Below are 23,879 nucleotides of genomic sequence, written 5' to 3'. Positions count from 1 at the left end.
TAGTTGGGTACCAAACACTCATCAACAGGAGGCGCTATACATATTTCTTGACTTTGTGAGGGGATCAAAGGGGAAGGATTGGAAACAATCAAAACAAAGAAAGTTTGTTTTCTCGAGATTATTCTAATTGGTGGTAAAAGGAAGCAAACTTCCAAAAATTATTTGGGTAAGAGTTCCATCCATATACGGACATCGCTTTCTCCTCAGTCGTTTATAAGTGATAACACGACCTACAACTTTTGTACAAGTCAAATTCAGCTGTGAAAATATTGAATGATTCATTTAAAAACATTTAGAATTTTCAGACTAATCTCATAAGGTTTGTGTGCGGGGTGTCAAGTGATATCCGTATATGGAACTCTTTCCGTTATTTCCAAAATGACGGAATTGCTTGGATCTAACATTCCAATCGACTGGTGACGAGTTTATAATCATGCAACCATTTCGCTGGTACTCTTCGTCGAGCTAAAACAAAAACGTGAAATGAAAATGGAAGTATGAAGGGTACCAGCTAATAATAGTTTACTGTTGTCACATTCGAACGATTTGATGCAGGGCACCTGATCGGAGTCTTCGTAGCTTGGCTTTATTATGTATGTAGGCTTATCTATTTTTGTGTCTAATTTAAAACGTGAAAATCTCAATTCATGCATTTGAAAGGAGCAGGCGGCAAAAAGTTTAAGAGCTGTGCGTGTGTCGAGCGAAAAAGGTTGGATTTTTACAGATTTCGAAGTCAGAAATATCATTGACGCCACAACCGTTTGTCGTTGGCATTTAGTGATTTACGGAAGCCAGTAGGTGGTGATAGAGGTATTTTTGGCGAATCTTTGGAATTTTGAGAACCATTTTCACCTTAACTATATGTACAGGCATGGAGCGTTAGTATGACGATCCCGTCCAAAATAAAAAAAAGAGGAATTCCAAGGCTTCACTCAGTAGAGTTAGGGGTATTCATACATGCACCGTAAGCTACAGTACATGTATGTACACACATTCTAGTCCAATTCCCAAGGCCTAGGCCTTACCTACTTCCTGAATAGTAAGGCACTACTCTGTAGGCCTTACTCGGTCCATCATTTTGATGGTTTCGAATGCTATGGCATTTTGAAAAGTGCCATGCAATCATACCAGAGAAAACCTTCGTTTGCACTTTTTGAAGCAAATCTTCCCCTAAAGACCCTATAAATAATAACTAACCTATATCAAACTGGAAACAAATGAGGTCTTTCCTATCATCATCACCTCTCATCCTTTGACAATCTGCATTGGTTGGTCTACTATTGGTCAAGCTATCATGGTGCTGATGATTGAGAGAGTACATGTAGTCCTAAATGCTGTCAATCTTTCATGGTGTGGATGGGCAAAACATTCGTAAAGTTCATGAATTTAATGAGATGTAAGGTAATAAACCTCCCCTGGAGACTCTAACCTCACCAAGAAGGATGTATGAAATTTTGATGCACAAATCGAAATAGCACAAACCTTGTGTAGGCAAGGTTTACTTGTCTGTAAGGTTTTTACAAACCTTACACTAGGACCAAGCCTTATCTGGTAGGCTCCCTTCATGTAGTAGCCTCCCTTTATGACAGCACACCGTAGGCTTCAATTTTAAATTTGACAAGTAAGAAAATTAGAATTATAGAAAACAAGTACTTGTTGCTTACACATGCTGCTTTTTTGGCACACAGCTTATTTGTCAGATTTGGCCTTTGAAATTCACTTACATGATGCACACAGGCCAGTGGCATATTCACCATGGCAACACCAGGACCAAGCCTCTTCCCAACGATGACATCAGCAGGGCTGGAGGAGACAGGTCTATCGCAGACCTTGCCTAAATTGGCCAATGAAGGAGCCCTGCAGAAAATGCTGGCCGACGAGCGAATGCGCTGTGAGACACACAAGACCAACTACCAGACCTTGAAGGCTGAACACACAAAGTGAGTGCAGGCAGCATACCAACCATGCCAGTATTACTTAGAGTTGGCATTGTTTCTATAGAAATAAGCAACAAAGGATGCACGCTTTTGTTTCTGTTATTCTGTTTGGAAAGGACAGTTGATGCATCATGTTTATTTGTCATTCCATGAAGTTGGGACACAACTTGTGATGGTGTCAGTTACATGTCCATCGGTTCTATAAAAATGAACAGCCATTTCCATGCATGTGGTTTCAAAACTGACATTGTTATACATCTTGAAAGGCTGAATACAGAGGTGTGTATTATTTTTACAGAGTAAATGACTTACTCTACAGGTCATGACAGGTGGTAAAAGTTGCGGATGTAACAAGGACACCGTCACAAATTGTACCCTAATCTCATTGAGTGACCCTTCATACAACTGAAGTTGTGACTTCATTTTTGTGAAGAAAGCTCATAAAAACAAACTTGAAATACTTGAGGTTGTTGAAATTGTTAGGAAGTCTTGAGCTGTAAATGCTTGAAATGTCAGTTCTAAAAAGTATTGGAGTTTGAAGCAGCATACATTTTGAATTTTGTCGCCAGACTTCAGGATGATCACCGTCGTCTACAGCGAGACTTTGAACAGACCAAGGAGGGGGGTGCGGCAATGGAAAGCCGATTCCAATCGCTGATGGCCAGGGCGAGCAAAGAGCTGGCCGAGAAGATCACAGAGTTAGAGGAAGTCAAAACTCAGGTATGCTCTTTCCTTTGTGAACCTGTGAAGACAAGCTCTCCTCACTGTCAGATATGCTGTATTCATTCTTTTGGGGACTGGGAAGGTGAATGTGGAAGCGTCCAGAGATTTTAGGAAGAGAAAGGTTGGCGGATTTTAAGTGGACTAAGAGAAGGAAGGTACCTGTATAAACATCTGCGGACACAAAGGAAAAGGCAAGAGTTGTTTATCTGGCCATTTATGCGTTCATCACCAAACAGAAAAGCTTCCACCTCACCTTGCATGTTCATTGAAGACAAGTCCATCCCAGAAACTGAAACTGTCTGGGTGGAAAGGTGTTTTAGGTAAAATTTGTTTGTGGTTATAGAAGTTGAGAATTGTGGGACTGAGTCAATTTGAATGATTCACTATTCGAATATTCGACCTTCTATTTGATCGAATATCTGAATATTCGGTCTTACCGGCCTGCAGATTTTTGATGATTACACCATATGTTGCAGTGACGCACACAATTTTACATTATAATCTCTGTCACAGCTTCTCACTTCCAGGAGTATCACCAGCCATTATTTAGCAAAATTTAATAGCCGAACAATATTTCTTGCCCTGTTGAAAATTTCTGTACCTTAAATAAATTTTTTTAAAATTCTTGATGAATTAACTACTTTTTGAATCATTGTAAGATATCGTTGTAAGATTTCTGTCACTTTTCATATGAATCTGCTTGAAAGAAGCCTCCATAGTGCAAGTTTAACTCAAACCTTTAACTTTAAAACAAAAGAAAATTCTCCCTTCCTTTTACTGAATTTTGAATTCAAATATTCAAATTTGGAAATAACTTCTACAATCGATTGAAAATTTAGATATTCGGCACAGCCTTAGAGAATTGTGGTGGCCAGATCAGATTTGCAACCCTTTCCTAGGAGAAATAATCAAACTCAACAGAGAGAGTGGGAATGATGGTTTCCATGGCTGAGATGGATGAAAGTCAGACAAGATTAAAACAGTTGCTTCTATCAAATGAACTGCTATCAAATGAATTGCACTGGGCCTCTCGTTGAAACTGAGGTCAAGTTTGACAATTTTGGTTTGATTCAATTGGCTCGTGGACACTCATGCACGTTTGACTGTAGTTGTAAAGGGACACTCTCTGAGAGAGCCAGTGTAACTACCGATCTGTTTGGCAGACAATCACGCCGGAGAAGCTGGAAGTGATGAAGGTCCAGATCGCTGAGAGCCTGGAGGAGCCCTTCAGGGAACGCTTCAACAAACTGGAAGAGGAGCTGGAGCACTACCGCAGCGAGTACAACAAGCTGCGCTACGAGCACTCCTTCCTAAAGTCCGAGTATGAGCATGAAACGGCCGAGCACAAGCGCGTGGTGGAGGAGATGAAACTGCAGTATGAGACGGAGGTAATTTCCAGGTGGTGAGAAGTCAGGGATCATCTGCACTCCCTTCAGGGCAAAAAAAGGGCTATTCCCTAGCATGTGTCAGTGCATAGTACTGTCTGTTTTGCGATTAAATTGCACAGGTGAAAAGCGTTACTTATTTCAATAGACCTGGTGATCACAACTAGGCAGTGGAACTCAAATTTGATTGGTTTTGTTCATTGGGTAATATCTTTGAATAAAAAAAGCAGCATTGAACCAAGAGCGTCCCCCTTACATTGACATTTTTACGTTTTAATTGGACAGTTATTTGCTTACGCCATGTTTCTGCGGACACGCTGTATTTTTTGGTCCCCTACTTCAAGAGTTATTTTTTTGTTACTTCTTTTCCCCAAAAGATTGAAAACTTGCACAAAGACAAAGAGGCCATTATTGCCAAGTTCTCTCAGGACAATACCCACGATGGTCAGCGAGTCCGCACCCTGCAACGAGACAATGCCCAGCTTCACTTGAAAGTCAAAGGTAAACAGAGTCCAAGGTTGACACCCATGGAAATGACCTGTCGTCTTGACAGCACCCTGATGACTCAGGTTTGCTCCCCTTACAGGAATCTTTCAAAGTTTGCACAGAGTATGAGTATTGATTATGACCTAATGTATATTTAAATTTTTGTTGCTCCAGGGCTTTTGACTGAATTGGAAGAGATCCGCGTCCAGCGAGAACAGACCGGCTTACAGTCAGACCACGTGTCAAGATTACAGGCACGCCAGCTAACGGAGCATGTAGCTACCATCAAGGCACTGGAGGTAAGCACACAAACAGCATGGGAAGAAATTTGGAAAAGTGTCTGAACCCCAAAACTTTCCAAAAACCATTTTCTACTGAGGGACCATCTACTAAATCATAGAGTGCCAAAGGACCATTTACTATCAAGGCCAGCGCAGTAAGATGACAGTGTGGGAACTGGGAAGAACTCATTACGTGTCTGAACCTCCATACACTCCAGGGACTATTTCCTACCAACGGACCGTTTACGACTGAGAGACTTTTTACTACTAAATCACTGTATCCTACATTTCTTGCAATGATGTCAATCTGTGATATATTCAGTCTGCATCAGCTAACTATCCATCTTCCTTTCTTCCTTCCCTTGTCTGTGCTTTTAATTACGCTTCCTTCCTGTGTCTTCTGCCTGTGACATCTTTGTCTGAACCGACACCGACTTCCCTTATGAAATCTCACTGCTTCCTTTTCATGTTCCCAAGCCTGAGGAAGAGATGATGATGATATTATTAGCCTTATCGCCTAAGCATTTTGGATAGGATCCTTTTCTGGATCCTCCGAACCCCTACTTTGTGGGCCAAACCTGTGCCATTATCTTTAACTTCCAAGGGGCGTTATGTTTTAGAGTAAAGTCTCTGTGGCCTATCTTTACAGTCCAGTTTCTTGTTGTTACGTTGCCCACAGGCGGTATCTGCTTTGGTGATTCCAGTCTTCCCTGTCCACTAAACAGATAGCTAACACTGGTGTTGACACTACATCAGCATCCCTCTTGTAACTTGTTTTCTGTCCTCTCCTTAACTTGACCCTCCTTTCGTCACTTTCCACAGCACCAGTCAACATGCTGGTAACAGTCAGACTTCCATGAAATGTTTAAAATCTCTAAGAGGATACGGGAATAACGAATTGCGCAAGTCAGATTTCAGTGACATGGTCGTATTTCCTCTGTACATAGAAAGGGCTTCGGTTTTGTCTTTGCAGGCTGAAAAAGAGTCCCTCAAACTCCACATCGAGCAGCTGGAGAGTGACCTGGGAGCCGCCATGGACGGCCAGAAGGCCGCGTCCACCAAGGCGCATGACGCCGAGAAGCGCACCATGGAGCTGAGGGGTCAGCTGGAGGAGGCAGAGCACCGGCGCAAGATGGAAGTGACTGAGTTAAGGATGGAGATGGTCAGGAGCCGGGGAGAACTGGAGAGGGAGAGGGATGCCCTGGCCAGTGAGCTGGAAGGTAAGGCAGAGACATTTGGGAGGATTCTTTGAGCTGCTAAGCGTAGAAATTCATTTAGCATGGACAGTACAGTTCTCAGATAATTTTTTTTTTGGCCTTGTGCAAAATAAGCTTAGCAGTGATTTGGTCATAGTTTCTGGGAGGTGTAGGCTTTCTTGGAGGTTGAGGCCTGGTGACAGAAGTTCCAGGGTGCAAGATTAAAGTGAGAAAGTTAATCATTGACACACATCGGTAGCAGTCAGCAGGCTGCAGAAATTGGCCAGAGTTGAGGTTAAGGCCATAGCTGCTTTGAGATGGATTGATTTATGACAGCAGTGACGGAACTGAAGGGAACTGGAGATAGCAATTTGTAATGGAATGAGTGATGTCCTGAGAGCTGGAAAGTGCACAAAGGATAAAACTGAAATTAGATCAAGTCTTTGGGTTGAATCTTGGAACTAGGGTTTGGAACATAGATGTGATAAAGTTCAGAATGGAATGAATCAATGGAAGAGGATGTAGCTGGACTTTGGCGTGGAAAAGTTTACCATTTTGCTCTTGTGTCACTGTCAGATCTTTCCATTCACACATGTATGTGTGTGTTAGCGCTTCAAGACAATGCTGCGATAGATTCAAGTACCCAAAACTTTATCGTCCTTTAACCAGGTCATGGTGTCGGGGTTTAAACATTTTTTTCCAACTGAACGACCAGGTTGTCAATCTAATCTGGAGATTCTGAAGAAGTCCTCCGAGATGCAGACGCAGGCCATCGCAGAGAAGGAGAAGGAAGCCGCTCGCCGCGTCCAGGCGGCCCGAGAGGAAGAGTGGGAGAAGATTAGCAAACTGGAGCAGCAGAAGTAAGGACTCGGTCCATCAGTCGTGGGGCCAAAGATTCCTTCTATCCGCTCACGTCTTTGAGACCATGGCATAACTTGCCTGATAGTGCAAGAGCCGCCAGTCTGGTTCACAGGTGTGAAGTCGTCATAACTTGAAGCAGTCCTGATTCATAGAGTTTAACACTTGATCTCTTGGACCAGGAAGAAGTGCAGAGTAGCAAATCAGCCTGTAGTTGCTCGTACTTAGTGGTGTATACATATGCATACAAAATGTAGTCACTCATAAAGCAGATAAGGTTTGAAGTGCACAAGGATCTGCAACTAGTGTCAACAATTGAGTTAACAGTGCATGATTTGAAACAGCATTTCAAGTGATTAATATTTTCTATTTTGGGGTTTCAAAATTCAAGCTTCATAGACAGTTGTCTGCTCTGAATTGTTTCATTCCACTTTTTATCAATCTTTGACATCATTTTGAGCTTTTGGTGTCATGATTTGTACAGCCTGGAATTAGAGGCCAGACTTCATGAACTTGACAAGCTTAAGATAGAAGAGGAATCCCAACGGCACACTGAGAAAGAAAAGTGGGAGGAGCAAGTGAAAGCAGCCAATCAGAGGCGAGATCAGCTAGAGAAGGATATGCTTGCCCTCAGGTGAGCCTGCTTTTGTCATTTAATGGAGGATGGATTAGGCCAAAAAAAAAACTTTTGCTTCCGCTTTCCAGACCAACCCTAATTTTTTGGCGTGACCCTAAAATTTTTATCATTAAGTTAGAAAAATGAATTTATAATTTTTTTTAAATAAGTACAAAAATAAACCCTGTTGTCTTCTCTGTCTTTACAAATCACCTCTGAACAACTTTTTTTCATGTTAAAACTTTTTATTTTATATTTGTTTTGTTTATTTTTTTATATGTTTTCCTGCTTACATTTGCAACCTTGTAAAGAAACTTCCGCTATTTTCCCTTGGCGCTTCGCTGTCGCTGTGATGAAAACATGTGCTCAAAGCTGAATGCATTAATTAAAGCAATGCTGCGCTGGTTCCTGCCATGAGATGCAAAGAACCCAGGATGGAAATGTGGCAACCAGTCTATACTAATGGTGTCGTTACACTACTCTGGCCGCACACGCACGCAACCCTGCAGCTGCACGTCGAAAAAACATCAATGTTGCAAGAAGATTTCTGCAGGTTAAGTCACAGAATTTAGTCTGTTGTCCTGTGTGTGTATTTCTATTTTCACAAGATAAATTTGAGGTTGTTTTGCTCGTACTTGAAGTGAGTGTGCTTCCCCAAAATTTCCTGCGGCCGCATGAGGTTTTTGCCCGCCCATCTGGATGCATCATTGACGCTTACCACGCAGACATGCACAGACATCGTTGGCCTGTTTGCTGTCATGATAACCTGACTAGCATTGGGCATAGTGGAATAAATTGTCCATAATTCGCAAGCATTGTTGACTGTCGAAATTTTTACATAGATTAAGGCAAATTTTATCACTTTTTGGGGCAGTTTTTGGTAGCTTTCGTTCCAATTCATGCCAATTCAATTTTGTCCCAATTCATATATTTCCGACCCGTTGACCCTATTCGTATTGGGAAGCAGAACTATGTTTGTTTTTGGCCTTACTTGCTTGAGGGCAGCAGACACACAAAAGCCTCTTGATTCTGAATCATGGGATTGGACCCTTCTCTGTAGCATATGTTCAAGTGTGTAAGCATTCATTTGCTCAAGCAGTGAGTTTCTGGTATGCAAGTGCAAATGGTGTGCTCATATTATACACATTGAAGTATTTGATCTCAGGATATTTACTGAGTGGCTTGTAAATCCTGTTTAGGGCAAAGATCGACCATCGCAACACCCTCGCCGGAGAGCTGGAGAAACAGCAGTCCCAGTGCCACGACCTGCAGCAACAGCTCCAGCAGACGACCATGGAACTGCACGGCCTGCAGGCCGCCGAGCAGGAACTGACATCCGAGAATGACCGGCTCCGGACGGCCGGCGACCTGCTGAGGGACGAGGTGCGGACGGCCAGGGCTGAGGCCGAGAGGACGCTGGAGGCAGCCCAGGCCAGGCTGGAGCAGCAGAAGGCATCCCTGGGAGATGAGAGGCTGCAGGTGGAGCGCCGGGTGGAGGAGCTCGAAGCAGAGATCAGGGCGGGGCACAGGAGGATGGAGGAGATGGCACAGATGCATCGGAAGGTGAGAACCTGAGAGGAGTGAGTGGCATGTGCTGTACAGTTACTTGCTTCGTATGACTCAAATGACAAGAGGATTGAGGCCTAATAATGTTGGACCTTTGACACGGTTAATTCCAGCTGCTAGCCATAAGTTTTGGCCTTGGGCACATCACTTCATTCCTGCATGCCTTTTTCTACCCAAGAATATAAATGGAGTGATGAACTGCCATCTCACTCGTTTCATGCCAAAGAAACCTGGAGATCAACATTTCCCTGATGGGGTTCATTAACTCAGACGTACAGACAGATGTGCTGAGCAGGAAATAGTATTTAGTAATTTTGAGCCAAAAATTAGTTTGGGGAAAAAGAGACAAGCATTTGTGTCCTGAGACGCTGAACATTATTAAGATGTTGCTTTTTGACGCCTCTTGGTTTTATTCCACCAAATATAACAAACCCCAGGCTGTCTTTGACATTTTGGACTGGATCCTATGCTTGAAGCAAATGCTCGAGGTTGAGCAGTGTTTGTTGACTCTGTTTTCATGCAGTCTATTTTGCGCTGACTTTTGGTCTTTCGATATCCTCCAGAAAAAGAGGAAGTACCAGAAAGTGGTGGACCACCTGAAGGAGAAAGTGCAGTTACTAGAGGCGAAGAAAGAAGAGCTGAAACTGGAAAAGCAGGCACTCAGGTAGGGCGATATCGATATGGAAGAGGCACTCATAATGCGGTACATGGAAGAATAAAAGTATGGAAGTCCTGACGCGAGTGGCAATGTCATTTTAAGCTGGGCATGAACACTCAGCTGGTTACTCAGATACTTCTCAAATTCACAGTGTAACTGAAAGAGTTCGGTACACCTTTGTGAAATGTGTCTTGCTTGGACTGACAATGGGAGCATGTGGCCTTGTGGTTCGAAATTGTAGCTTCCGATCATAAGGTAGGGGGTTCGAATCCAGCTGGTGGCAGCATGTTGGGATCTTGGGCAAGTTACTTTACCCCTATGTGCCTCTTTCCTCCCATGAGTAAATGGGTACCTGTGAGGGTAGATATGGTTGTTATGTTTAGCCCTTTGTGCCTTGAATAGCAGCATCGGGCTGGTATACTCTCCAGGGAGCCGAGATGGATTCAGATTTAAACACAAACGCTTTCCGTGGAGGCTGCCTAAACCTGGTCAGCTGATATGGTCAGCTGACATAGTATGGTCATCTGACATACGTGTACATCAACTAATTAGCAGCCTTTAGCAGATTTCTACTGGACAAATGTCAGCAGTTCCAAAGTCAACTCTTATTGGTTAGCACCCAGGGCCATGTGACATACAGACATATATCAGATGTTGTCAGAATGGACAACACTCAGACTGCTCTTAATGCCCTGTTGGTGAATTTGCAGAACCGTTCATTGGGAATGGAGACTGCAAGTATGTTTCCAAGCCCAGTTAACTTTTTTTCCTTTTTTAAATTGGATGGCAGGAATAAAATTCCCAAGGAGACTTACGCCAAGGCGGTGCAGCGACTGAGGGACCTGCAGCGTCGTCACACCGAGTTCAGGAGCCTCCTGGCAGGAGCCAATGCCACCTTGCCGCTGGTTGACGTAACGGGACCAGTAGACGCGTCCACGCCGTTTGTGAAAGCAGCCATGGAGCAGGTAAATGAGGGGGTACTCTGAGAACGAAATGACGCAAGGGACTAGAATCAAGCAGAAAAGGGCTTCTCTAGCTCAAGTAAAAACACAGCCAATTCACAGTACAGTGCGCCACCAAGAGCTTCCCATGGAGAGGCCAATTTTTTGCAGGGCATCAAGGGAGAGGGTTGGCATATTCTATTTGCCAGCTACACGTGGGGAACTTTATTCTTTGTGTTGTTATCAAGGTAAATTTGTTAGTGTCTGTTGATTAGAAGTTTTAATTAATCATCTTTCTATTGGATAGAATGACCTGATCACTCCACAATTTCCTCAAGTTGTCTAATGGCATTCACTCAATGCAAATATTGCCATGTTTTTGTTGACCGTACACTTGAAAAAGTGCCTCTCTGTGAAAATCATTTTGCGCATGTTGTTCCAGATATATTTCATTTTTCCCAAATTGTTGCGGTCATGAAAAGCTGTATTTAAGGAAAAGGTATGGTCCTATGTTGCCGAATACACCACGGGAATGAATTTTTAAAAACTGAACTCTCCTCCACAGCCCTTATAAATCAGAAGCATACACTGAATTGAACTCAGGTCTGTGTGACGCCCATAGGGGTTGGCGTGGCCTCCCCCATGGGTCACGACTATGCAGAGGTGGATAACATGAAAACAACCGAAGAGAATAGCTGTAAATTATGTGGCAGAGAGGAAGACAGAAAAGATTGATTTATTCCACTTCCTGCCAAGCGCTCACATTTTCTCGGTCCTTTCCTGTGCAGGAGAGGCTCCACCACGAAGACTTGTCGATGATTCGCCGTCGCCTGGATGACCTGAACGAGAACCAGAAACTCCAGATGGATGCACTTCTAGGGGATGCTCCCCTCAGCGCCCGGACCGACATCCTGTCTCCTCGCAGTGACGAAGACAAGGAGAACTAAGCAGAACGCCCGTCTGTAATCATGGAAATCTTCAAAAGAGCCTGAATGAATGAACATGTATTGGAGGGTAAATGCATTACAAGTGCCAATCATCTTATGCTGCATCTAAACGTCTTGGCTGTGGCTGGCGGTAACGTGCACGCCTAGTGGCTACATTAGATGTGTTACCCCCCGTCGTGGCCTAAGACTGTTTGACATAGACTGGTTCTCAGGAGCAAACTCAAGTGGGGCTCTTCCTCAAGCAGAATTCTGTGCAAAACGGAGATTACCACTCTGATTTCAGACTCGGCTGTGTTCTCGAACAAAGGCTTAGCGGACCTCTCTCACAAAAACCTTCAGTTTTGAATTTGTCGGAGCCTACATGCTCGCTTTTAGGTGAGCATTATCAAAGCAGGATGGTGCGGGTGGGCCAGAGTTTCAGTATTTTTGTACTACTGTTGCCTTCTTCGTTTTCCAAATTTCCAGTGGGGGGATGACTTGAGGGCAAATATTTGAGGAAGGGGAGAAACTGGGGAGTGATGAATTTTTTTTGCGAGAGGGGTATGCATCCCCTAAGCCGCCCCCCCCCAGCTGTGCCTCTGGTCAGAATATACTTTTACTTACATGTTCAGCATTCCTTTGTCGTGCACATCTGTGCAGACAGCAGCGCCAACAAACATTCCATGATGAGATGCTGAAGGACATTGTATTCAATACAAAAAATGCTGCATTCAGACATGAAACAGTCCTGCAACTATTTTTGCCAAATGTGTTACGTATTGGCATTATGTAGTTTGGGTCTTGTCATCAAAATCTTTTTATATCCGTGAATCCAAATAGTGTTGCTGTGCGTTCATTTCGTATTTTATTTATTTTAGTAGAGGTTTTTCAAAATGTGTAACAGTAAACCACACCATAAGTAAAGAAATAATTTTTGTGTTAGTTTTAGAACTGGTCAACCAAAGGCAAATAGGACGGTCGAAATCATGTTAGGTTGTTAGAAATCTGCTTTGGAGGGCAGGTCTGTGTTGTACTTGATTTTCATAAGTGGTGATTTCAACACTGGCAGCTGACTGGCATTGTGTATGCCAAGACTCTTATCCACTGATCTTAACTTTCCTAAATTGCCCAACCTATAAACTAATCTAGGTGCAAGAATGAGAAGCCATTACTGCGTAGCCATCCTGTTCGCCGGCAGGTGGTACGCACGCGTTACATTTCTCTCAGACCAACAAGATGTTGTAAGTGGACACTCTCAAGTTAGGCTCGTGCATGAGTGTGATGGCCCACAGGAACGGCATTTCCTCAGATTAGTGTACACTCAGGTTCTTGTCAGTATTATCCCGGTGTCCCATTTGCGATGGTACACTGCCACTGATTTACTGCAGCATTCAATTTAGACTCGGCATTGGCTAGGTTTTTCCTAGTAATGCTGGGGGGGTGTGTGTTGAACACCAAGAAGAAATTTCCCAACAAATGTCTAAACGTTGGGGTTAGTGTTGAAATAGCCGTGTCTGTGCTCCACTGCCTTCGATTTTTGTACATCACATATAAAATAGCTGTGACCAGATGGACTTTATTAACATTGCTTTGTGAAATGAGATGAAAACAGTAAAGTTCAACCAATAAAATCAAGCATGCATTGTGAGTGTGCATTTGTGGAGGCTGGTGCAAAGCCCCAGATCACCTGTCTGTCTTGTGCTTGTGAGCAAGATGAAATCTGGTACAAGTGTATTCCAACATACTTCCATTGTATGACAAAACCATAGAGATATTGATGCCAATGAATACAAATGGTGCATTTTACCGAGTACCATACTGACAGGGATTTGGGGCTTTTTGACAAATGTGATAATGGAGTAAAGCAACCCACTTGAGAGAAAAACCAATCAAATGCAGTTTCAGAAGCTTTTTGTTTTTAATGAAAAAAAAATTCACCTCAGCTCTTTGCCCGTAACCTGAAATGTCGGAGTACCTCAGGCAAAGAGTTACAACTTTAGAACAGCAAAGTGTGAACAAGTAGCAAAAATATATATTTCGTCCAAGTAAAAGCCAAAATAATGTGCACGTAAGGTGCTCATAATACGCAAATATACAGCTGTTGATTCAACATTAAAATAACCAATAATGAAGCTAAGATTAAGCTGTAACAGCACAAAGAAACTCAAACACAAATATGAAAAAAAATCAATTGAATGCTTGGTCAAACGGTATCCGGTGGTTTCAACATGTTCAGTAATAAACTGAATAAAAAATCCCTTCTCTACAAGCCCCCCCAAAAAAACAACTCCACCAATTGTTAACTTAAGTATCAACTTTGAAATTGTCTAAAAATAAATTTTCAAGTTTCCTGAATAGTCCTGTGTGCAATATGACTAACATTGCAATGGTGTCTGGAGAAAATTACACCACCCCAAGTACTAATAACATTGTACTAATCTGATTCTGCTGCGCATGAGATGAATTCCTTGCTCTGGCGGCTAAAACTTATTTTGCTAAGCAGACTGCTGTGACAAATTTAAGATAACCTTGTCATCATTCAAAACCTGTTCAGTCGCTAATTTTGTTCACTGAATTCAGAAACCTGGCTCCATACCATCAATATTTCACTTAGATCAGCAAAGTTCTACGTCAAAACCATGGCAGAAACCATCCGCAGATCCAAGCACATGCATATTCACTGCACGGGAACATTACATATATGTACTATGGATACTCATTACCTGGGCTTAAATGACAACTGGTCAAATCTTGACAAAGCATGGTAACAAAACAGTGAACGACTTGGCATAGTGTTCTTTTCCTTCTAAGGTCACCAAGTGTTGTAAATACATGAGATTGAAACCAAGTGAAATGCAGTTGCACACAGTACAAGTAGTTAAATGGGAGAAATTGAACAAATGATCCAAACAATGCAAAACCTATTTTCTACAGTGTCATTTCCTTAAAAAAAAAAGTGACTTCAAAATGCTGGGATAAAATGACTTCGTTTAATTTAAGCAAGTTGGAATGGTAAAGGAATGAGAACCAGTCAATTCATTTCTTAAAAAATACCTGCAATTAATGTAGAAATGTGGAAATTGGTAAAAAATACATCCTCGTCCAGAGATTCAGTAAGTACAGATTGTGTTCATACACAGCATAAGTATAACAACTGGAAGTACATGTACAACGATAATAGGATAGTCATTCAGAAGATGCATAATATACAATTTGGTTTTAGTAATTGGTGTAGCACAAGTATGTACAGAACGAAGCAATACTTACTCTCTCAGTCTACAATTGCATAACTTCTGGATTTTATATACCTTTTTAAGTATAAGTCTTTAACTCATCTAAACATATAGACACAAATCTTCAGTTAATATCCACGACCATAGTTGTTACCTGGACAGTAAGACGGCAACGCTTTCTGACTTCTATTAACAATTTTACACCTACAATACATTTACAATAATAATTCTTTTCATAGATAATTTTTCTCGAATATTTCTAGTCATGCAGTTGTCCAAAAAAAAAAAAACACAAAGCTGTGGAACCAAAATATAAATGACTGAAAATATGTAAGTAAGAACAACCCGCTATCACTTGAAAGTACAAGTATTTCTCTGCCGATGTGCATAATCGTAAAAGAGTACTCAGAAATATCTCAAGTTATACAGTTCAGCCAGTTTTACATCGCAGTGATGCCAGTGTTGCCTGTCAAACAGGCAGTAGCGTCAGTGAGTTCCCTATTTTCACATAGGCAGGTGTTTTTGATCCTGGGGACAAAAAGGTGGAAGGAATGCAACTAAGCACTGAGGGCAGTTTACAGCCATAACTCAATGCTGTAACATGCACAGGTTGAGCAAAATCTCTGTCATGAGAACAGAGCATGTACATGTACTTATTTCTGACAAACTTGTACATCCTTCAAAACTTTTTTTTTACACCCTGAAGCAAGCGATGAACAATGGTGGGTGCAAATTTCAGATTTTCCAAGTTCTAATGGAGGGTTTTATATCTACAGCCATTTCAGAACTGAAATAGGAGTCTCCTGTTCTCAAACCCAGTAATTATGATCTCGGAGAGGCCTGACTGGTACCCCGGCTCAAGCTCAGTCTATTATGGGCCATGCCCAAACTGAAGCATCGGTAACCATGTAAAAGAAAAGTGAATGTGTTTGTTTTGTGCTTACAGGGAATCTTTCACTGACAAACCGTTGCGCATCTTTGTCATGTGATAATACTCTGGTGTTTGTTTCAATACGGCCGTTTCACAATAGTGCGCCACCAAGAGTTTGCAACACGTTGGCCAATCACAGTGCGCGAAATTTGTCGACCCAATGCGCGTTTGGAAAGGGTCGACAAATTTCGCACGTTACGATTGGCCAACGTGCTGCAAATTCTTGGTGGCGCACTATTGTGAATCGCCCGTATTCAGAATTAAGCGCTGAATTTGTTATTAAGCCTCTGCATGCTACCCGGCTCACAAAATGTACAGCAATGTTCAACGGAATTCATCTGAAGGAGTATAAAGTGTATAAATACTACAGCTACTTGCATAGACACACGGTAACTTGAATGAGTACAACAGTGTTAATACATGGAAGTGACTTTCCATGTGAGCACTTTCACATTAATCGACTTGCAAATACTGATATACCAACATGTAATTCCTGTATGTTTATAATTGTTTAAACACAGCACAATTCCAAGTTTATCCATAACATGGTTGCGCCAAAGTAAACCAACCTTTGTTTCACTGTTAGTTCCATGTGACAGCAAGTTAGGGAGACAAAACATTTTCATGTACTGACAAGAGAGTAAAAAATATAACTCATGCGAACAATAACTTACTGCGTTACCTACTTACATGTTAATTGTGTTGTATTTATATGCCAACATCAGTTACTTGCATAGCTTTTGGGCGTCATAGGAACCTGTTTCCAAGCCTTCACTGACGCCCTATTCATGTGCTGATCTGAATCACACTACCATCTCAATAATGGTACAGACCAATGTAAACCACTGAAGCTGACAGGTTGAAATCACAGAGTAGCTCATAATGCCTGAACATAGATCACATCTTGCCATGTACGATAATGGTACAGTCCAAGTCGATTGTCTGACCTGAATGGCAGACACTCCGATTCTAAACTGTCATTCACGCACATGAACACCCTAAATAATTCAGTAAAGCCAGTCCAGAAATAAAGTCTCTCCCCATTGGCAGAATGTGCCAGTGCACAACTCTACGATGTGGGGAAAAAAACAACCGCAAAGGAACCAAACAAAGACTGACACACTACAAGAATAACTTAGAAAACAAACAAAATACCGACTACGAACTCGAAGGAGTCCAAGATTTGACTGCACCTTCCTACAAACCCGAAGAGACCAACGGACGATTTCAGAACCACCATACTCTTGGAATAAACAGGAGTTTATCATAAAATACTTCAGATTACATCGGCAAAACACTATTAAAAAAAAAATTGCATCAGTCCCATTGTCGGGGTCTTGATTACACTTTTTTCAAATTTCTTTTCAGAATCTTGCATCGTAGAACAAGTTACAAAGCTTCATATACACGAGTAAATATTGGAGGTGTATATATATCCTCCCCTCAATATTACTAATTTTTTCATTTTTTCAATTTGTTTTTATTCACTTTTCTTCACCTTTAAATTTCCCAACATCCAATGGCTGCATCTTTCTGCTTTGGTACATTCCATTGGTGATGATTAGCAACTTTAACCACCCCCCTAAAAAAATCATCTAAAAAGATATATACTCTCAACAAAAAGTCAATGGCATCAATTTCTGACTGAAATTAGGGAAAAAGTAACTGTAAGTGTTAGTACCTGTTGACTTTTCAATTCCAAATTGGTACTGTGAGTAATAAACGGTATACTGTGAAAATGGGCCATAACTGGATAGAGTTCACAACGGAATTGAATCCAATTCACTTGAAACAAATTCTGATAAAAACAAACTTGGTCCGTTTCTGATCCCAATTGGGGGCACGACAAGAAGAGGATATCGGGTTGGGTTGTCATTCCGGAAAGAAGATGCGTACTGGTCAAACCTGGGACTCCTTCATTAATTGTCAGGCCGAGTCGGCCATCAGACGGAAGATGTCCTCCAGCTTGTCCCCTAAGCCTTGCCTCTGCGCCTCCTTGTCCTCGTCAAGGGATTGGAGGATCTGTTGACGCGTTGGGAAATGAGGCAGGAAAAGAAGATTAGAACGGCTGACTCTGGCCAGTAAATTGATGTAATACAATGTGTTGAGTTATCAAGCCAAATTAAAAACATGTCACATGCACAAGGCCTTGCGGCTGGACTTGTGGAAGGACGTGTATGGCTGACTTGACCGCAACACCGGTGATACCTCGTCAATCATCTCTGTAACTTCTTCTTGTTCGTGATCAGGTGCTAGTGGCTCAAGACCTTGTTGCTGATTCAGCCAACTGTAGGTTCAACCCACAAATGTGGGGTTGAGACCTGTGTTCTTAAGCAAGATAATCTTCTGAAGTTGATTCTCTCAACCCGTGGATATATTACTACTTCTGAGGGGAGAGGTGGCTGCTGTGTTTGGAACAGCACTTGGTTGCGAGAACAAAAATGTTGCATACCATGATGTAAAAAAAAATCACAGTATTTTTTACTAAAAATCTTAGCACTCTCTATCTCTAGCCTACCTCACTCTTGAAGATGCAAGCGTAGCAGAAGTAGAGCTCGTTGAGCGCATTGAGAGGCTGAAACTCGTTCTGGTAGCGGTTGGTGTGAGCAGCCAGCATAGCGCTCATGTCCTGATCGCTGATGGACGGCATGTCGTTGATGTCTTTGTAGTACCTGACACAGCAAGTGCAGAGGAAAAATCAGTGTAGCTCAGTGACAGATCAGGGAGTGAATGTGAAGCCCTGTGTGAATTAATTGGCTATGGCTTGCAATTATACTTAAGCCTATGGGAAATGACTGCAGCCGCTATCTGGTGGTTTCCAGTCGCAGCCAAGTAGATCAGACACTGTCAGAGCCTCCATCCGCCCTGCTGTTCTCGTAACCCTCTCCTTCAAAAATCTGCCAACATCCAACTCCAGGCTTAATTTTGAGCGACTTAGAAATGTACAGCCTGATGCATTCGCTTCACACGGGTGTGGAACCAATTTTGCCAAGGTACACAGATGGCAAAACTGAAGATGAACTACGGCGTGTAAGTGCCAAAGGTCACAACACAATGCCAAGCTTTCCAGGTTCCTCAGAGGACAGGAACCTGGCTGAAACAGGCAGAGACTGTAACGTGTTTGAGTTGAAATGTCCTTGCTCTGCGGGTCATGTTTGGAAAGAAGCCCTTAACCGACGAGGGGCGGAACTTACTTGGCCACCCACTGCTTGTACTGGGGGATGTCTTTGGCATACAGCAACTTGTTGGAGGGGGAGTCCTTGGTGAGGTGCTGCTCCGAGACGGAGCAGGAATCGATCAACGTCTGGCCGATGATGGACACGCAGGCATCCACCGTGTCAGTCTTGTTGATGTCAAAGAGGACGGTGGGGTTCATGATCAGGTTGACCCAGAATCGTAGCTGCAGGCTGTTGAAGGGAGGGGTGGGGGGAAGAGGAAAATAAATGAGATTTCATAAGAAATGCAAACGTAGTATTCTCAACTTCAGCTAGTTACTCTGGGAAAATGACCGAAAAAATGACAATACTTGGTGGTAAAACCTGAAGTGTATTTCTGTCTTAACTGGTAAGTGAACCAGAGACCGCTGACCAGCAATTCCAGCAGCTCAACCTTTATGGCACTCTGTGGGTTTCCTCTCAAACACCAGCAACTAACAGCATCGCCACTAGCACTGGTTTGCAAGCACAATGAGCACATTTAGGGATGCGCATGCAACTGGGACTTCAGTGGGAAAATGAATAAGGAAATTCAAAACCGACATAGGGCTTTGTAATGCACAGTGGCAGAACGGCGTACCAGTTGCTCTTCCATGCATGTGCCACGTCCGGGTTGGTGATGCCCTGCGAGGTGGCCTGCTCGTCTAAGAAGTCAAACAGGTACTTGACGGCGATGGGGACATCTGATTCGCCGTTGAAGATGGTCTCTAGGAGCTCATCCACAAACTGCTGAAGGATACCCTGCACGATGAACAAAGGGAAAGTGGAGAAATGGTGTGATTGGACAGAAACAAACAACTCGACAAAATTTTATTTAAGCATGGTTTGATGATGGGGGCCCTGTCCAAATCGTTTGATGAAGGCCAGCAATATGAGGCATGTATCTCTGAGAAGCTACAGTCTAGCCCTGTCTCTGGGCTCATTGTAATTATTTCTCGCTAAGGCAAAGTCATTCAGACTTGGCCAAACTGCTCAAATAGCAGGAGAATTTCTTTATTCATTGGGTACTTGATACCTGACCACATGCAAACTAACATGTGGACTTCACTTTCTCCGAATCCCTGGCACTTTTGTCCCAGCAGTGTAGTAACTCTGGAAAGTATGCGGAGTGAGCTTTTTTTTTCACAGTGTGCAAGTTCAGAATTCAAGCAGAGCATTCTAAAAAGGAAGCATGGAAGCAAGACCACTATATGCCAACTCACGATCAGTGAACATATTCAAACTGGCGGGACTTTTTCGGAAATACAACGCGACTCGTTAAAGCCCATCTAGGATGTCAAAGCGGTATTCCAGAGGAACAGTGATGTTCCCTTTACCTTGGTGGTAAGCAGCCTGGGCAGGTAGATCTCTGCCATCATCTTCTGGTCTCTCTCCCCCTTACGCAGGCTGCCGGAGTCCACGTGCTTGACCAGATGCCACAGGGTGGCACCCCTCTCCTGGTCAATGATCGGGGAGGAAGAGGTAGCCGGGCTAGGCAGCGTGCCTGGACAGACAAGAGAGGGCGGTTAAGTGGTACTGTCAATGTGGCGATGAACAGCATGCAATCATAACACCTCACCCACAAATTCTGTACCTTGATTGGCCGGGAGCAAGTCACATGGCATTTGGTATTTTGGCTATCTTGCTGCACACTGGTATTGTGTGCAAATATGTGCGCGCATTGTACGTGCTCCAAAGAGACAGTGCTGGGTTTTTATACTGTGAAGTTACCATTAATTCAATGAGTTAAAATATAATTCAATGATACATGCTTTAATGATTCTATGAAGTAATCTTTGTTTGGATCTTCAACCTTTAGAACATATGTGTTCTAATCCTACAAGACTACTAGTGGGTTGAAGTGGTCCAGCTTACCATATTTCCTTGCTGGTGTGTTAGGTAGCGATCCACCATTGGGCTGGGCTCTGACTAGCCTCAAGGTTGCACCGTCTGGTACCTAATCCCCCAAGCAAATAATAATAAATAATACTGATAATAATAATTGAAAATTTATAATGCACCATTTCCATAATAATGATCAACGGCTCAGAGAAGCAAAGAAGGGACAAAGTGGCCAATTACAGTTGCCAGAATAAAACCTATTGTTTCTTCTTATTCCTTAAAACTTTTGTTGGTGGCTTAAATGATCTCACTTGATACAGACTTTCCTCACAAGTTCAATGACAGCTGAAAGGGGCTACATCTGTGCCGTACACAAAAATGTGATTTTAAGAATTAAGTATGGCAGTAGCATACATTCCTGATGAATGAATGAAACACTCCTCAGTACACAAAATAAACTACTCCACTCGGTAGCCGTAACTGCAATTAAATTTGGACATTCCGGACAACTGCTGTTCTACATCCATGCTCTGGCAGCGATCGTTTCAATTAAGCGTGGCATGGCAGTTGCACAGCTTCTTGACAGGGCCAACTAAAGCGGCTTCACTGCTGGACAGTGTCTACTCAGGATGTTGTTACTGACCTGATAGTAGGCCAAGGTGTTGATGCGTTTCCACTCTCCGTCGAACCTTCCTCGACCGTCGTCGTCCAGCAGGATCATGCTGCCAGGCCCATCCGGTCTGTCGCACCATTCTGCAGGACATGGGTTCATCACAATCATGTGAAAATAATGACCACAGTGAAGGTGAGAGTTCTGATGAACTTTACCAGTGACCAATGTCATTGTTAAAGCTGCCGTGCATGGAAAATTGCTCTAAGAGTCAAAAATCGATATTGATGACAAAAAGCATGATGGTAATTCTACGACGGGGAAACTGGGCACTGCGAACAGGCAACAACTATGAAATGTCCAGCTGAAAATAACACTGTGCCGGGGGCTAGATTAAATACTGCCGACACGTGGTTAGTGTTGAAGATCATGAAAATCTTTACAGTTGGGATTATGTTATAAAGCTCATAATTTTTAGAACTTAACTGTGACTGAAATGCGGTTACGTAGACTAAACAATAATTGTAATCCAAACTAGGATCAGAATTAGTTGAGTGGGTTCATACCTAAATCTAGCTCATCTCGCATGGGCCGTTTGCTGAATGGACATGATTTGTAGATGGCGTCTAGAATCTTATCCTTCGTCTGTGATATGGTGTCGCAGTCTAACACCTTCAACTGGATGGGCTCTGAGGTGATATCCAGACTGTTGGTTTTGATGTTCTAGAATATAAGCAGCGTAAGGAGAAAATGTGAATCTTAAAGGTTTATTTCAACAGATCTGACGAATTTTTCTTCCATTAGAACCAGTTTTGCCGACAATCCATTTTCAATCTTAGCAAAACAAGTCTGCGGCGTATATTTGTTTGGCCAGCTGTATGGAGTTAAGCTGGGGGTCATATCGTTAAGTGAAGCTTATTCCTTAGCAAAGGATCAGTGGCAAGCAATATGCATCACAGGACTTTTTTTATTCATGTCCAGCGCATGGCATAGTTTTATAAGGAAAGAAAAAAAGAGAGTTTCTGACAAGTCGGGTAAAATTTCAAAACTCACGTAATGTATCTCTCCTCCAAATATTGGTTATTTTCTGGAGGACCTTTGGCCCCAAACGATCAACATTCCATCAACATAACAAGAGAAGGCCTAGTTTATAAGATGCATCATTCCTGCGATAAATCCAGGGCCTTATGGGGGATCCTGGTGGTTTGCTGCAACCTGATGACATTTAGCCTCTAGCTTACAATCATAAAGGATTATGGTCATCTGCCTTGCAGCCGAAGGCACGATTATACAATGGCTGCCCCGTCTGGAATGGGTCCTGGAAGGCCACTTACCAGCGTTTTGAAGTCAATCTGCTGTCGAATGACTTTCATCTCACTCAGGCCATACCGCGCCTCCCCAGTGACGGCGTCAACTGGACCCTTGTCAATCTGTAGGAATGGGAAACAGATTTGAATTTAGACTACTAAATGACAGCTATAATACATGATTCAGCTTGAAATGAAAACCAAGAAATCAAACTGTCAGATATAGATGATAGGCAATCAGGACAAAATATCATTTGGCAAAATTCAGAAATTAGTCTGCAAATATTGAAACATACATGTAGTCTAACAAAAATCAAGTAAAATGCTAAAATCCTAACACGATGTGCATTCTAAAATTCTCTGTTTACTAGCTCCTTGCGTGGTGTTCCTAGGCAAATGAAGTAATGGTGAGCAATTCTTTATTGTTTTCTGTTAGGCCATATTATTGAAGGTGCTAAGCACAAAACTCAGCTTAGCACATGAAACGTTTCGTAGTAAAAGAAGGGCTACCATAAACACTTGGCTAGCACTAGAGGAACGTGTTACCATGGCTGGTTGACTTTGGATGTGGCCTTCCTTAGCATTTAGTTTAACACCATACATTTCCTGTGTTGGAAGTTCTGGCATGCTTGACATCATACCTGCTGCTTGATAGCGTAGAACAGGTGGAATAGGGGTTTCCCCATGCTGTCCTTCAGCGAGTCATACATCAAGATGGACAGCCAATGAGCCACCAACTTTTCGACGACTGCCTCGCTCCTAGAGTCAGAAAAGTTTGAAAAATTCAATAATTTTGGCATCTGTGCAGATGACCTCTTATCCTGAAGTCTCACAGACGGACACAACAATTTCAGTTTCACACTCTGTGGCTACAAAACAGGAACCTGAACCTGGAATAGTCTTGTCTTTTGATAAAGAGTCTACGAATGCACCCATCAGTCCATCAATAATGCCATAGTTATAGACGTCACAAATCTTGAAGGTAAGTTTCACATTAGTAAAAGTGTTGGAGAGATTTAAGTGCCCTAGAGAGGTGACCTTACTCAATCAACACCTGACAGACAGTAGTGTTGCAGCTTCTAGGCCTCTCTGGTGATTCTTCCCTGGGATTTTGACTATCCAATCCTTCTAATTAAAGTGGAGCTTTTGTGAAAATTTTTTAGACTGGCAAGCTTTTAGAAGCTCTTAG

At 42.6% G+C, this 23,879-nt stretch overlaps 2 protein-coding genes across 6 annotated transcripts in view; one reads left to right on the top strand and one right to left on the bottom strand.

Annotated features, from left to right (window-relative positions):
• The first annotated feature begins 495 nt into the window (after window positions 1-495).
• Window positions 496-13,844, top strand: LOC110989213 (uncharacterized). Of its 4 annotated transcripts, none has more exons than XM_022253413.2 (13): window positions 496-593; window positions 1,738-1,940; window positions 2,507-2,657; window positions 3,824-4,048; window positions 4,423-4,546; window positions 4,706-4,830; window positions 5,786-6,032; window positions 6,724-6,868; window positions 7,351-7,500; window positions 8,682-9,045; window positions 9,612-9,712; window positions 10,497-10,671; window positions 11,436-13,844. In XM_022253413.2, the coding sequence occupies exons 2-13, from the start codon at window positions 1,756-1,758 to the stop codon at window positions 11,592-11,594; spliced, it is 2,151 nt and encodes a 716-aa protein (XP_022109105.2). In that variant the 5' UTR covers window positions 496-593; window positions 1,738-1,755; the 3' UTR covers window positions 11,595-13,844. The 4 variants fall into 4 exon arrangements, with proteins under 4 accessions (XP_022109105.2, XP_022109108.2, XP_022109106.2 ...); XM_022253416.2 differs by having other exon boundaries at window positions 515-593; window positions 1,689-1,940; XM_022253414.2 differs by having other exon boundaries at window positions 530-709.
• LOC110989210 (plexin-A2-like) overlaps window positions 13,468-23,879 on the bottom strand; it is a 57,387-nt gene continuing 46,975 nt past the window's right edge. For both annotated transcript variants that reach the window (XM_022253404.2, XM_022253405.2), the window contains exons 23-32: window positions 23,332-23,449; window positions 22,718-22,813; window positions 21,950-22,106; window positions 21,417-21,526; window positions 20,807-20,888; window positions 20,269-20,435; window positions 19,533-19,693; window positions 18,932-19,144; window positions 18,256-18,409; window positions 13,468-17,759 (exon numbers count right to left, since the gene is read on the bottom strand). In XM_022253404.2, the coding sequence (XP_022109096.2) occupies window positions 17,664-17,759; window positions 18,256-18,409; window positions 18,932-19,144; window positions 19,533-19,693; window positions 20,269-20,435; window positions 20,807-20,888; window positions 21,417-21,526; window positions 21,950-22,106; window positions 22,718-22,813; window positions 23,332-23,449 (1,354 nt within the window). In that variant the 3' untranslated portion in view covers window positions 13,468-17,663. The remainder of the gene's footprint in view (window positions 17,760-18,255; window positions 18,410-18,931; window positions 19,145-19,532; window positions 19,694-20,268; window positions 20,436-20,806; window positions 20,889-21,416; window positions 21,527-21,949; window positions 22,107-22,717; window positions 22,814-23,331; window positions 23,450-23,879) is intronic.

This window comes from Acanthaster planci, linkage group LG04, assembly GCF_054643075.1.
Source record: "Acanthaster planci isolate LZ-2023a linkage group LG04, COTS_SCS, whole genome shotgun sequence".
Taxonomy (NCBI): domain Eukaryota; kingdom Metazoa; phylum Echinodermata; class Asteroidea; order Valvatida; family Acanthasteridae; genus Acanthaster; species Acanthaster planci.
This window is presented reverse-complemented; position numbering and strand designations above follow the sequence as displayed.